The 15,980-nt window shown below is 42.6% G+C and overlaps 1 protein-coding gene and 1 long non-coding RNA gene across 2 annotated transcripts in view; both read left to right on the plus strand.

Moving 5' to 3' along the window:
- The first annotated feature begins 2,232 nt into the window (after window positions 1–2,232).
- Window positions 2,233–7,426, plus strand: LOC119473866. Its single transcript, XR_005203117.1, has 2 exons — window positions 2,233–3,107; window positions 6,711–7,426. It is a non-coding gene; the product is annotated as an uncharacterized LOC119473866 (long non-coding RNA).
- A 903-nt stretch (window positions 7,427–8,329) lies between these two features.
- The window catches only part of ZFP28 (ZFP28 zinc finger protein), a 22,301-nt gene continuing 14,650 nt past the window's right edge, over window positions 8,330–15,980 (plus strand). The window contains exons 1-2 of the mRNA XM_017546651.2: window positions 8,330–8,618; window positions 9,018–9,109. Of these exons, the coding sequence (XP_017402140.1) occupies window positions 8,411–8,618; window positions 9,018–9,109 (300 nt within the window). The 5' untranslated portion in view covers window positions 8,330–8,410. The remainder of the gene's footprint in view (window positions 8,619–9,017; window positions 9,110–15,980) is intronic.

A 15,980-nucleotide genomic window follows, 5' to 3' on the forward strand; every position in this document is an offset into this window, starting at 1 on the left:
TGAGTTTCTGCTGCTCTGCTCCCTAGACCTGACCTAATTCATGCTCCTGCCAGATTGTAAACACGTTTTGTTCTGCTGAGCTGGCAGAGTAGCTCCAAAAGAACTGTAACTAAGGTATGCACATACTGAAGACAGGGATATAACCAATATTTCTGGGAGAGCTCTAAGGAAGGTAGATTTATATAACAGTTATTCTGAGGAATTATGGGTGGTGATTCTTGCTCAAGCCAGCTCATGCATCTAGGCTAGAAGTTGCTTAGATACCTTTATCATTGCCTGAGGATGTTTTAAGGCCTCTGTTTGGATTTAAGCCTGCTGGGAAAAACCTGGACTAAAAACAGCTGAAAAGCTTTTCCTGAACCTGTGATATGAGAACAGCATTTTACTTCTAGGGGGTGCTTTATTTGTCATCCATAGGATGCTGGGCACATTTCAAAAAAGGACTGTTTTAGGAAAGTGGTTTCTTATAGGAAATCGAGGAGCTCGTGGAAGCTGCAGCTCACCAGAAGCAAAGTCTTCAATTCAGTGGTGTTCTTGGGCAGGCTTGTACTGGCTTGTAAGAGCTGAATACATTTTCAGGAATTTTGTTAACTAGTTGAGAAATGTGGTGTGTGTGTTAATATATTCACATATGTACTACATACATCTTTGTAAAATTTATAATAAATTCATGGAAATGATGCACTCATCTTTCCCTTGCAGAGCTGGATGTTAAGCCTTTGCCAGCATACCACTGATAGTTTATCGGGAAGAGATGACTGGCTGTGATTACTAGTAAGTCTCTGGAAATGAAATCAGTAGTCAACTGCTGAATTTTCCTTTGTTACTTATTTTAAAGTACCTAAAGTCTGGTCAGGGAGACCTTAGGCCAGTTATCCCCATGCTAGAAGTTGCCTTTCACCCTGTTCCCAAGACCTGGATGTGTGGACAGTCACCTGGGTACTCCTGAGGAATAACTTTCGTCTAACAGCAGTGTTTCTTTTCCTTCTAGGATCCCCAAAAAAACTGTAACCAAGATAAGTGTGTTCTTAGGGAAACCACTAATATTTCTGGAAGAACTTTAGAAAATGTAGACTTCTGTCCCAGTCATTCTGGAGAATTATGGGGTGATACTTGCCCAAGTTCCCTTATACACTAGGCTGTGCAGGATCATGTGCCAGTCATTTGCCTGTTTGCTGTAAGATCCATTCATTGCCTTTGCCCTGCTGTATGCCAAGTCACAGGTATTTAACCTCTGCAGATTACACTTTCCAGAGTCTACTGCCCACCAGTTTCCTGTAAGGGTCACTCAACAGGAGGCACTAGCAGAAGATTGGAGGGTGAGGGTTGGGGAGAAACCAGTGTATTTCTCTTCTACTCTTTACTTTGGATGATGCTGCTGGCAATGACTACACCTTCTCTGTTCCACCTCTCTCTTCACACCCCTGTCTATAGTCCCTGTTACTGCTAGGAAAGTTCCTGTACATCAGTCCAGCTTCTTCAGGTGGCCCTGGTTCCTACGCTGTGGTCAAATCACCTTCCCCTTTCACCCGCAAGCTCTATGGTTGGGAACTATTTGCCCCTGTTAATAACCTGGGATGCCTTCCTGCTCTCTGTCACCCTTCCCAACACCTTAGTTAGTACTTTGCAGTGTTAAAGTCCCTCTATTAAACCATGTTGCGTAGGTGTTTCCTGACTAAAGCCTAGCAGACAACAAACACAAACTACAGATGCTTCTGGAATTAATGCTGGGGTTATATCCTGATGAACCCATGGTAAACTGAAATGCATTTAATACCCTGATAATCTAATTGTGAAGCTGAACCATCTTTGGGTACCCTTTGTAGTTATTTCTACTTGCCTTGGTAACACATACTCATGCTAGGCTGAAACAAATCACAAGACCACACCGGGCACTGCCACCCTAGTGAAGTTCCTGTGTGCCCAGTGATTGGAGGCATATGAAGAAGAACTTATGACTCCTTGTACTCCCCGAGACTAAGAAGTAAATAGGACACTTCTTAAGTACAACATAAGCTAAATAGAATCTTGTTACAATCCATACATCACTGGACCAGAAGAAAACCGCCAGGTTATGGGGACCTTCAGGAGGTTAATGGCGAAGGGAGTGACAGCTGTGTGTGGTGGTGGGCACTGGCATCCTCGGAGTGTGTAGTTGCCTCTACCCAGATGGATCTTTTCCACCTAATAATGGGACATGCTAGGTCCATACAGCTTTCTAGCTACGTGGACTGTAGCAGCTAGCTCAGATTCTGTGCTCTGGTACTGAATCTCCAATATAAGCTACTCTCAAATCAAGACCCTTTTTGCAAAGGAAAAAGCATGACCCTTGGATGAAACTTGTGATCCTGCAGATCCTACTCTATGAGCTGGACTTGGTCAAGAATCCCCCCATAATTCTCCAGAATGACTGTGACAGAAGTCTATATCCCCAAGAGTTCCTTCAGCAATATTAGTTATTTCCCTTCCCTCAGAATGCACTTATCCTGGTTGCAGTCCTTTTGGGAATTTTAGGAAGAAAAGCAACAGTGATGTTACAGGAAGGTTATTCCTGAAGGGTACCCAGGTGACTGTCTACTTCTCTGTTGGGCTTTCCACAGATTCCATAAAATATCCCAATCTGCTCTAAGTCCTTCAAACTAAACTGGAGCTTTGTAGCCCTAAGGACTCAATGGTAGAGTCTTGTGTATCACAACCTAAACTGAAAGGCGTTCTCTTCCTTCTGCACCCAAGCACACCTGGAAGTTTATCTGGAGGAAGACTCCTTGTTTTTATAGATGCTGTAGCATGCCCATACCAGCTAAAATAGGACCTCTGAGCACAGCCACCTCAGTCAGAGGGACCCACGGACCCATTCTGAATGTGGCATACCCTCTTCTTTCTTTCTTAGTGCAATTCTTGCTTAAAGAGTTCATGACAAAAGAAGAAAAAAGCCTTGGTGTTAAGGATAGAGGCAACAGTGTGGGCTGTTACTCACTGAAGCTGACTTGGCTGACTGAGGTTCAAGCAATCCTTCTAAATGTTCTTTTTTTCTTTTTTCAGTAAAATGTATCATGTTTTGAGGCAGTTGGATTCCATTGGACCTTTTTGTTTGAAAACAGGGATGGGTAAGAAGGTGGGGAAGTATGGCATTCTGGGTTATTCTTATTCTGGATTATTATAATCCCACTTATTCTGGATTATTTCCTTTTAATATTCTTTGCATCTCTTCCATTCTGTTCAAGGACTGAATGAATGCTTTTTGCACTATCATTATACACATTGTACCCCAAATCAAATGACACATTTTAGAGCAAAGCAAGGCAAGGAGTTGATTCTTCTGAGGGTCATTCTCATATATATATATGTGTGTGTGTGTGTGTGTGTGTGTGTGTGTATATGTGTGTATATATGTATATATATGTATATATGTATGTGTGTGTGTGCATATATATATATATATATATATATATTCCATTTCCTTTCAACAGTATGTGTTGAAGTTAGAAAGGATACATGTCATGTGGCAGGGTGGTATATAATCTGAACATGAACAAGGAATATAAATAATCAGTACATGATGCTGTTTGTCCAATTATCAGAACGCCTGTATCCAAGGAAATAAGTAATAGAGGAAACCAAACGTCTTTTTGCCATAACAGTTCTTGAGCAGTTATATCACTTTCTGAGCAATTCCCTTTATTTTAGTACATCAACAATTTCACCCCAAAACACCCCAAGTACATTATAAAGATTGGTATTTCAACATTAGTGTTTCTGACCTAATGCACTCACCAGTTTAACACTTTAAACTTTTTCTTGCCTTTATGGGTTTCAGTGGTATGGAGGTTTTAGCACCAAATGGAGGAATCTTCTGTTAGGGAATATAGTAATGACCACAATGAATCAGAAGCTTATTGCCATCTGGCCATTTTGATCTTCTCCTGACAATAAGAAAGCAGGTTAAAAAAACAAAACACTGTGATTGTTGGTTTTATAAAGAGGTGGGGAAAGGTTTCCCTACAAGAATTGCCAGGAAAACTATGGTTGGGCGCTTCCTTGTACTAACTGCCATGTCTAGTTATAAAGTCTTATGTTCAACATTTTTGGTTTCACCTTCCAAAATTCTGGTTTGTCTTGTCCAAAGGCTTTAGGGCCAGGAGGAGGAAGTCTTCTATTCCAGAACCTAACAATGGATTCAGTGCATTGTAGATCAAATGACATCTGTCTGTTTAACATCTCACATGTCACTGCATGAGTAGTTGGAATTAAAAAGCCAGGGTAGTTGATCCAGACAGGCAATGATAAAGAGTTGATGCTCAATAATGGAGATTGGGAGGGATGTGGTTGTGTCACTTCCTAGAAATACGCCCATTGGTAATGGAAGACACCTGCAATATCACATAGGCCATTGATGATTTGGGCCAGATTATTCCTCAACTCAGACAAAGAACCTTAACTCACTGAGGTGTTGGCAAAACTTAGGAGAAACATGGATTATAAAGTAGAAGAGATTATATATACAACTATAATCCTAGTTATATATACCAGTTCCAGAAAAAATAAGAGCTGGCTATGTTCTCTACTTGTGTTTTTCTTTTTATTGTTTCATAATTAAACCTCTTCCCTACCCACCTCCCTTTTGTTCAGAGAAGGTATTTTAATTAAAGTGATTTTAACCTCAGTTCATATTATCTCAGCGAGTGCTTACATATTTTGTTGTTGTTGTTGTTGTTGTTTTAACACTTGCTATGAATTAGAGGAATACACATTTTTCTTTTAAAGAGATAGGGTATCGCTCTGTCACCCAGGCTGGAGTGCACTGGCACAGTCATGGCTCACTGAAGCCTTTAACTCTTGGGCTCAAGCAATCCTCCTGCCTCAGCCTCCCAATTAGCCACTATGCCGGGCTAATTTTTGTTTTTTAATTGTAGAGATGGGATCTCATTACATTGCTCAGGCTGGTCTCAAAACCCTGGCCTCAAGCAATCCTCCTACCTTGGCCTCTCAGTGTTGGGATTACAGGCATCAGCCACCATGCCCGGCCCACATTTATTTTTAAGGAGGAAATATTTACATACAGATGTTAAGTATAAACTTGATGAGTTTTTTTATGGTTTGCACTATAAAATGTACTCATTTTAGGTATAAAATTCTCACTTTCACAAACTCATAGTCATGTAGCCACCATAATCCAGGTACACAACACCAAAAATGCCCCTCTTAGTCACTCTCCTCCTACCCCAATCCCTAGGCTACCACTGATCTATTTTCTGTCTTATATGGCATTATAAAATGTCATATATGTATATAATCATACAGGATATAGCCTTTTGAGTGTAGTTTTTTCACTTAGCATAAAATGTGAGATTTAGCCATGTTGTATATATCAGTGGGTTGTTCTGTTTTATTGTTGAATTCCATTCTATTAAGAACCCACAGTTGATTTATCCATTTACCAAATATTAGACATTCGGGTTGCTTCCAGGTTTGGGTGATTATGAATAAAGTCATTGAAAGCATTCAAGAACAAGTTTTTAGTGGATATCCATTTTCACTGGTCTTTGGTAAATATTTAGAAGCAGGACTGGTGGATAATATGGTAAGTCTACATCAATTTTATAAGAACCTAAAAAACCGTTTCTCAAGATGCCTGTAGTATTTTTCATTCCAATCAACAACAGATGAGAATTCTCTTTGTTTGGCATCCTCACCAACAGTTAAAATTGGCAGGTTTGTTGGGATTTTTCCCCAATCTCATAGGTTTGTGTTTCTTTGTGGTTTTAATTTGTATTTTCTGAAAGGCAGATTATAAGCCATATGTATATCTGCCGTGGTAAAGTCTAAAATTTTGCCGATTTTTTAAAGTTTGTGTACTTTTTGTTGAGTTTTAAGAGTTCTTCATATATTCTGAATACAATTCCAGTTTCAGATATGTGATTTGCAAATATTCAGTCTCTGAATTGTCTTTCTCTTAACAGTGTCTTTTTGCACAGTATAAGTTTTCAATTTTGATGAAGTCAAATTTATCAAAATTATTTTATGAAATGTGTCACATGTCTTGAAATTGGGTAATGCCAGTACTCTAAGTGTTCTTTTTCACAATTGTTTAGATATTCAATTTCATAATAAATATTTGAATCGTTTTATCAGTACTTACACAAAAGTTGTTGACATTTATTTTAAGTTTATTTATTTGTTTGAGACAGGGTCGCATGCTGTCACCCAGGCTTTAGTGCATTGGTGCCATCTTGGCTCACTGTATGCTCTGCCTTCTGGGTTCAAGCAGTTCTTGTGCCTCAGCCTCTGAGTAGCTGGGATTGCAGGCACCTGCCACCACGCCCGTCTAACTTTTGCATTTTTAGTAGAAACAGGGTTTTGCCATGTTGGCCAGCTAATCTCAGACTCATGGCCTCTGTCATCCACCTGCCTCAGACTCACAAAGTGCTGGGATGACAGGCGTGAGCCACTGCAAATTTTAAGTAACAAAACTGATAGGGATTATCTATTGCTTTGGTATTCATGGAAAAGCCTCAGAACTTATTTAATGATTTTCCATTTCTTCTTGAGTCAGTTTTGGTACTTACAATTTTCACTAGAGTAAGCCCCTGCATATGTTTTAAATATGTTGAGATAAGGTGATCATTGTATTTGTAAAAATCTAAAAATTTCTGTAATTATGTTCACTTCTTCATTTCTAATATCATTTCTTTGTTTGTTTCTCTTTTTAGCATAACTTTCTTTAGTCATCTTTAACTTAACCTTTATCCTCATGATGTCAAGGTGGCTGTTCTACCTGTTGACATTCTGTGTTATACCCAAGCAAGAAGAAGGTTGTGTGAGATGACAACAAGCCAGAGTTACGTGCCAGCTGTGTCTCTCTCCACCCACCCACCAAACCTCAAAAAAATCTGTATTTAAATGTCACTAGTTACAGACACACGACTCCTTACAAGCAGACTGGGGAGGTGAGCATTATAAGCTGGGCAGATGGCCACCTGAAGAGCATCAGTATTTTGCTGTGGAAGGAGTGGAAAATAGACACTGGAGAGACTACTAGCACTGTCTGCCACAGCTATTACATGGCTATGTCCACTTGACTCTGAAACTAAGCCTTTTCTATGAGACTGAAGTGCTTTGAAGAGAAATGCTGACCTTGTCTTTTCCGTAGCTTGTGGCTTCAGTCACTCTTGGAATCAGATACAAGTCATTTTAATTCCATCACTGAGGCCAGGAGACCTGACGGAAATCAATTCAAGAGTATGACCAGGGGTCCAGTGTGACTGGGCATGTAGGGGTCAGTGCATCTGTGATGATGGGTGTAACAGCATCACTGCCTGTGAGCCAATGAGGCCCTCGGCTCCCAGGACGAAGCTCTCCAGGTCTGATAAGGCCCCTGGGGGAGAGACCGGTCCTAAACATGTACCAGAATAAATCCATCAGCTAACTTCAGATGATTCACACAAGAAGGCAACTTTAAGAGGTCGCCAGGGCTGGTATTTTTGACTGAGATGTTACGTAGCCCTCTCTGAGGTGATTACAAGTAAGGCATAAAGGAGCCAGCCCGGACGAAAATTTGGGGTTAGACTATTCAGACGCAGGACGTGCAAATACATAGGTTACAAAATGGAAAACAGTATTCTGGACGATGGGAGACCTGTGAAGCCAGAGAGAATGAGAGAAGGTGAGGGAGAACCCAAAGCAATCCCACAGCTCTCTACATCTCACTTCCAAGCCCACACACATCCCCCATCAAGAGTCATCCTCCGGACTCCGGAGGTCCCCAAGATTGCCTCTCCCTTCTAGGTCGGCGGTGATGCTCCCGCAAGGAGCGGACGTCGAGGACCTCAGCATCTGTCGCAGCCAAGCACACTTTTTCCCCCGGCCCTGCGGTCCCTCCCCTCGCCACAAACCCCGTGCCAGCCGGACTGCCGCTGCGCGTGCACGACTCCCCCAAGCCTTTGGGGAGCGGGTCTGTTGCCTCTGCTTCCGGCCACACCCAGGCCCGGCGTCTGCGGTCCTAGGAAAAGTGGGAGCGACCGGCGGAGGGCAGGACCGACGGGGGTCGCGTAGGACCAGGGCCAAACGGTGTCTCACAGCCTGAGCTCCGCGGGTGGACGCATCTGTCCTTGCTCAGGACTACGCTTCCCAGCGGGCGTTGCGCGGATGCCCCGCCTACTTCCGGCGGCGCTGGCTGCACGCTAGGAGTGGGACGGGCCGGGCAGCCCTCCGCGGCGGGGAGGGGCGGGCAGTGGGGAAGGGCGGAGCGCGGCACGGCCGGGGGCGGAGCGGCTCCGCGGCGCGGCCCCGTGGATGCCGGGGCTTGGGAGAGCGCGCGCAGGGCAGTGCGTTGGGCGTGGCGGGCGGGTGTGGCCAGGGGTGTGGGTCTGTGAGGGACCAGCCGGGAGGGCGTCGCGTGGCCTCGGGTGACATGCGGGGTGCCGCGAGCTCGGGTGTCCGCAAGCCGACGCCGCTCCCGAGCAGAGGCGCCCACCGCACAAAGCCCCGGGCGGGCCGAGGCCCGACTACAGGGACTCCGGCTGCCTTGGCCCTCCCTGCCAGGGGAAGGCCGCGCTCCAGGAATGACCTCGCATCGAAAGGCCGGCGAGGAGCGGCCACCACGGGGCCTGGGCACAGAGGTGAGAGTGACAGGTGTTTGGGGCCTGGCGGACAGGGTCGAATTCATCTCGGGGTGCGATCTGGTAGGGGGTTGGGCCCTCGGGAACTAGATGCTGGAGAACTGTGTCCCTGGTCTTTGAAGCCGGTGGAGCCGGGGTATCTGAAGATTTGGAAGCCCAAATGAGTCAGAGCACCAAGCCACGGTAGAAGGAATGTTGACTTGCCAGGGTCACTCTAACTAGACACTTTTCCTGTTTTCGTGCTCGCAAGGAGAAGATAACCCCTATCTCCACGTTGTGGCAGTCCCTAGGCAGGGTAATGACCTGATCCCACCTGCTTATGCAGGAAGGGGCGTTTCTAGGCTGGTGATTTAGGGCTGTGGTGTAGACCTGGTCTCTAGCTACTGCTTTCTCTTCCAGCTCTGCCTTCCAGGGACACTGCTCTTCCCCAGGAGAGAAACCAGAAGCTGGCGACTGCGGGGACAGGAATTGAACCTAAAGCCATGTCCCAGGTGAGCTGGCATTTCATCTCTCATCTCTGAAATTCGATCTTGCTTCTCGGGAGTTAATGCTGTTGATTTTCTTGAAAGTTTTCAGTTTAAGAGACGTGTTTGGGCGCTGGTTTCTGTTTCTTTGTATTCTCGTGAGTGATGGGCTACAGGGAAAAGTTTAAACTGCCCAAGGCCTCCAAACCTGCTTCTTCTTCATCCCAGTCAGCCTTCATTCTTGATTGATGAAATGATTCAGCCTTTCCCTTGTACCGCTTTTCTCAGAGGGACTCTGATGGAGAAAATGCATTCCTTGAGGAACACGGGAGACCCTTCTGCTGCACATGGCTTGTTCCGTGACCACTTTGTGCCAGCCACGGGACAAACCAATGGCTAAACCCCATTCCCTGCTCTCGGAGCTGACAGCTGTTGACCCAAAGTCAAGGAAACAAGCAAGATTCTAGAATGTGGTAATCCTTGGGCCAAGTACTATGAGTGACGACTACAAGGAGCTCCTGGCTTCCAGCGTGCTGTAGCGGAAGGGTAGGCTATTTACCAAGGAGGTGATTTTTGAGCCTTGCCTTGAAGGGAGAGAAGATGTTTCAAAGGCACAATAGAGAAAGACAACATTTTAGGGAGAGGAGGTGCAATATGAAAGGCTTTCTTTTTCCCACTTAATTTTGTATCTTTAAAAAATGCTAATAAATAGTTTGTTTCTGTTGGCTGTGTCTCATAAATATCATAGCTAGCTCATTAATAGATGAACCATTTCACTTCCACTGGGTCTCAAAAAATATTTGTACATATGAACCAGTTTCCAGTTGTGCTGCCCAAACTGCTCTTACGTGGGTTACTGTGATCTTCATGTTACCAGATGCAGTGCTCAATTCTTAGTCTTTTTTGACCATTGTTGTTATTTGATTTTTAAATTTTTTTTTATTTTTCCTTTTTTCAATGATTGTGCCATGACATCATTGGTATTTGAAATAGCTCGGGTTAGCAAACTTGTGCTGTATGAGGCTACAGTAGAAAATATGTCAGGCTTTGAAAATCTCTGCTGCAGCTACTCCTTTCTGTTCTTACAGAGCTAACGCAGCCACAGTCAATATGTAAGTGAGTAGATGGGCTGTGTTCCAGTAAAACTTTATTTACAAAAACAGGTGGCTGCCAATCCCTGAAATAGCTCATCCCTCTCCTTCAATAGGCCTCCCTTTTCCCCTTGGCTACTGGGATCCCACCCTCATCTGACTTTCCTCTCATCTTCCTGACTTCTCAGTTTTTGCTACAGTTCTTACTCATTTCCCTGACCTTGCACAGAGTGCGCCTCAGCATTCTGTTCTTGGCCCTTTCTGTTTTGTCTGCATGCTGTCTCCTGGGGATATTAGCCTTTTTCTTGTCTGTAAAACCTACTCACATGGTGGCTCCTCCCAAATTCGCATTGTGAGCCAAAACCTCTCCTCTGAGCTCCGGGCCTGTGTATCCTGCTCAACTCCTCTGCCTGGGTGTCTAATAGGTAACCCAAGCCAGCCTGTAATAGGTAATAGGTAATGAAGTCCAGAGATTCTCCCATAAACTGGCTCCTCCTACAGTTTGAGTCTTAGTGGCCATTTCATCCTCTCAGTCCAAAAGCCTTGTCATTGTTGTCTCATGTCTTTCTCTCTCCTTCCATATTTGGCCTGGTTGTAAATCCTGTCAATTCTGTTTGCACATTATATGCAGAATCTGGCAATTTTCATCATATCTATCACCACCAGCAGGTCCAAGTCCTCCTATCTCTTACTATTGGCTTCTTGACTGTGCTTCTGTGACTTCCTGTCTGCTCTCAGTCCCCACAGCCCCTTCCCAGTGCAGCAGCCCAAGGGGTCTATTCAGATGCGTCACCTTGTATTACGCTCTGCTCAGGAGCCTCCAATGGTTTCTCTGAATAAAAGCCAAAGTTTTTCCTGTGACTGACCAGGCCCTACATGACCTGGCTCCTTGTTACCCCTGACATCTATTACATCACTCTCTTTTCTTTCTGAAAAATTGCCTCCTCATTTTCCTGCTCACCCTGTCTAGAATTTCAAAGCCTCCTACTCTAGCTCTTTATATCCCTCTTCCCTGCTTTACTTTTTCCTTTTAGTACTTTTTTTTTTTTTTTTCTGAGATGGAGCTTTGCTCTGTCATTCAGGCTAGAGTGCAGTGGCGTCAGCTCAACTCACTGCAGCCTCCACCTCCTGAGTTCAAGTGATTCTCCTTCCTCAGCCTCCCTAGCAGCTGAGATTATAGGTACCTACCACCACACCTGTCTAATTTTTGTATTTTCTCTTTTTGTAGAAACAGGGTTTCACCATGTTGGCCAGGCTGGTCTCAAACTCCTGACCTCAAGTGATCCACTCCCTCAGCCTCCTAAAGTGCTGGGATTACATACATGAGCCACTGAACCCAGCCATTGTAGTACTTTTCAACATGCTATATACAGAAACCCCACATATACCAAAATTTGCACATACTCATGTGGAACCTACAGATATGAAAAGTCAGCCTTCAGTGTACACATACTACAAATAATCTTTTTTTTGGGGGAGATAGGATCTCACTCTGTTCCCCAGGCTGGAATGCAGTGGTGCAATCAGGGCTCACTGCAGCCTTGACTTCCCCAGCCTCAAGCAATCCTCCTGTCTCAGGCTCCCAAGTAGCTGGAATTATAGACATGTAGCACCACATCCAGCTAATTTTTGTTTTGTTTTGTTTTCTAGAAATGGGGTTTTGCCATGTTGCCCAGGCTGGTCTTGAACTCCTGGCCTCAGGCAACCACCTGCCTTGGCCTCCCAAAGTGCTGGGATTAGGTGTGAGCCTCTGCACCTGGACAATAATTGTATTTTCAATCTGCATTTGGTTGAAAAAAATATATCATGTAGGTGGACCTTTGTAGCTCAGAACCATGTTGTTCGAAGGTCAAATGTGTTTTACGTAATTTATCTCGTTTTCTCTTGTCTCATTCCCTTACTTCATAGGCAAAGATTTAGAGCAGTTTTGTCCCAGTGTCTGATACAGAAAATATTTGGAGGGTGAATGTTTGAATATGGTCTTTAAGTTCTCTTGTGGCCAGTGTTTTGATATTTGGTAAGTGTTAGATTAATCATTTTTATATCTGAAAATGTGCTTCATCCCTGATTTTGTTTTTGTTGTTGTTGTTGTTTTAGAGACAGGGTCTCACTCTGTCACTCAGGCTGGAGTACAGTGGCACAGTCATAGCTAATTGCAGCCTTGAACTCCCGGCCTCAAGCAATCCTCCCACCTTGGCCTCCCAAGGAGCTGGGATTGTAGGTGTGACCTACCAAGCCCCTGATTATTTTGTATGAATACATTCCTAGAAGATTTTCTTTCATCATGGATTAAGGTTTCCTAAGCTTATGTGAAATCAGAATACTTCTAAAATTGTTTTTGGATAGAATAGCAATGGTACCTCAAAAGCATTCATGGTTTGAAAAAATATAAACTTCATCAAGAAAAATAGTTATTACCAAATAAATGTTTATTCATATGTTTTAAACATTACCTGAATAGTATTGGAACAAACAAATCTTTTTAGTGTATTTTTTTCTATAAAGTACTTTCTTTTCATTCATTTCTATGAAATTTCAACAGAAAGATTTTTCTGTAAGTATAAAATTCCTTTAATTTTTTTTGATTTGTATGCTTTTAATGTCTCCGTGTGTATGTGTGTGTGTGTATCTGTGTGTCCTTGTATACACACACACACACACACACACACACACACACTTTTTAAAAAAGAGATGGGGACTCACTGTTTTGCCCAGACTAGAGTATATTGGCCATTTGCAGGCACAGTTAGAGTGTACTACAGCCTCAAACTCCTGGGCGCAAGGAATTCTCCTGCCTCAGCCTTGTGAGTAGCTGGGCCTATAGGCATATGCCACCGTGCCCAATTCATACGTATATTAAGATGAGTTAAATCACATCAAACGGCTATATCAAGAGTAGATTCTGTACCTGTATAATGTTTTCTCTGTGGTATACTGTAAAAATGTGAAATCCGTTTTGAAGTCTGCATATTTATGTTGTAGCAACAGGAATAAGAACAGGACCTGCACATTTGAGAATGTTTTGTTTCCACCTGAATTAAGCAGGTTGATCCACACATCAGTTAGAGAAAGTTGGTTTTATTTTTATCTGAAAATGTGTTTTGTACTGGAACGTGTTTCACTGGCAGGGTGAATGGATACTAAGTATTACTGCTATTATCAGAGTGGAACCTTTTAATAGAAGTAGAGTGGGAAAGTGATCAAAGATCATGCACTGGGTTCACGTGCTAGCTCTAGCATCTAATCACTGCGTAACCTTTAAGCAACTTAAGTGACCTCCCTCAAGCAGTTCTTGCAAGGATTAAGTTAATATGTGTATAGTGCCTAGAACAAGGTATGTGGCACATAGTAAGGACTTAATAGTGTTAGCTGGCAGCATCCTCATGTCATCATGATGGTTTTAGAAATTTACAGGCAAGACACTTAGAATTGTATACTTTTTTTTAAAAGTGTGTAATATAGGACAGATCTTGGCAAATTATGGCATATGGGCCAAATCCAGCCCACCACCTCTTTTTGTTTGGCCCAGAAGCTACAAATGAGTTTTACATTTTTCAGTGGTTGAAAAAGATGAAAAGAAGAACAATACATGAATATTAAATGAAACTCACATTTTGGTATCCATAAAAAAAATTTCACTGTAGCACAACATACTTGTTTGTTTATGTATTATCTGTGACTGCTTTTGCACTACTATGACAAAATTGAACAGTTGTGGCTGAGGCCATATGGCCCACAAAGCCTAAAATATTTACTTTCTGACTCTTTACAGAAAAACTTTGCTGACGCCTGAAGTAGAGGTTAAGAGCATGGACTGTAGAGTCAGATTCCTGGGTTCAAAACCTAGCTCTACAGTTGACTGACTATGATCCTGGGCAAATTACAGCTCAGTATTTCCTCATCTGTAAATGGGAATAGTAATATTATTGACTATTAGGCTCATTGTGAGGATTAAATATGTAAGTACATAGAATTGTGTCTGAGGTGTTATAAGTGCTTTCACCTATTGTTATTGCTGTTATTTACAGTAAAAGACTTTTTAAAACAAAAGTCATTGATTCTGTACATAAACAGCTGTCTGAAAAAACAGAAAATGTCTTAGGAGGATATATGTATATTGCTAATGTTGGGTCACTCTACATTATTAAACTGAAGGCATTTAACCACTGGTACAAAAGCAGATCACTAATGCATAAACATGATCAACCTGGGAAACTAGAGTTGATCTTTCTCGGCAAAAAAATAAGTTCCTTTGCTTTTATGCTAAGATGCTTCAAATTGCAAAATTAGTTTTAGACTTAGCTTTCTCAGGCAGGCATATTAGTGTGTCTTTTACTCCAGGACATTATGCATGTTTCTAGCAAGTATTAACTTGTGGTTTACACTGCAGGGGGCCTTTCAGTCTCCAGCTTAGGAGATTTCTGCGTCATGAATTTACCATCAAGAGTGTAGCTCTGCAGTTGATCTTCACTCAAATCAGGATATCACTTACAAAACCCTTTTGACCTATCTTTACCCAATTCAGTTAAATATGTCCTTAAAGTTTGGTAGCAGGTTAAAGAATATGTGATTGTATATTATTCAACAGATACCACACCTCAAAGAGACTTTTGTTTCTAGGAGAATAATGTGAATCTTTAAAAGGTTCAGCTCTTGGTTGGTGTTGTGGTTTGTTAAGTGAGGTATTTAAATTAGGTTTCATGTAGTCAGATGCAGCATGGTGAGGGACACTCAGATCAGAATAGCAAAAAGATTGTTTATTATTCACAGATTCCAGAGAATGGTGGCTAGCATACCTTGCTTATAGGGCTTATAGGAAGGGCTGAGACATTTAGGACACACATACCCAGCCAAAGGGTGGGGACCAAGAGAGAGGGAGGGACCTGTGGACTAGAGCCTTTACTGGGGTCCAGGGCATTATCTAGGTGAGTTTCCCGAGACAGGGCTGGATGGGTTACTTTGAAGGGAGCTCAAGGCTCAGTAAAGGAACTTGAAGATTACATTATCAGGTTCACCAGGCTTAATGCAGAAGTACATTGGTCAAGTGGTTCATAGTATGGGGCCTTTTCTATCTAGAACACACAAATGGGGACTGGGTGAGGACTGCCTGAAAAATATGTAGGTCAAGGGTGACAAGCAGACACAGCATTCAAATGAATGACAGTCAACATCATTATAAGTGATGGTCATTGCATGCTTCTATTGTGCCTTAGACGTTCAAAGTGCTGTATAGGTATCGCCTCATTTAATTAAAACATAATCTATAAGGTTGATGTTGTTGACTTTTTCATTTTATATATGGGGAACTAAGGCACAGAGGCATTAGGTAACCAAGTAAGGTTTCAGAGCTGGTGAGCGCTGGAATTGTAATTCAGCTTTTGGGGTAGTCCAACTGTTTTGCTTGTTCATTTCCCTTCAGACTTTGAAAATCTCATAGCTGCTAGTCATTTAAATCTGCCTTCTGTTAGCCCTAGGTTCCTGGGATTAGAGTTGCAACTGAATAAATGTTTAAAATACGTTGGAACATATCAGAGCTGTAGGCTGAAATTGTAAAACTATGCTCCAAAAAAAATCCACCAGCCGGAGCTGAGCAGCCCCATCTTGCCAGTCAGACAGGAAAATCCTGCTCATGCCAAGCTGTTAGCAAATGTGCTCCTGATAGCCCCTCATACTGCCTAACTTCTCCAAGGTAACACCTTGGTTCTTAAAGGCGTTTCATTAATTAAAAGCATTGTAGTGTTTTTCATTATTACACATTCATTTCAGAAAAGAAATATTGCTAAATTCTTTTTTTTTTTTTTTTTTTT

The sequence above is a fragment of the Cebus imitator genome, unplaced genomic scaffold (assembly GCF_001604975.1).
Source record: "Cebus imitator isolate Cc_AM_T3 unplaced genomic scaffold, Cebus_imitator-1.0 Scaffold190, whole genome shotgun sequence".
In the NCBI taxonomy this organism is placed as follows: Eukaryota; Metazoa; Chordata; class Mammalia; order Primates; family Cebidae; genus Cebus; species Cebus imitator.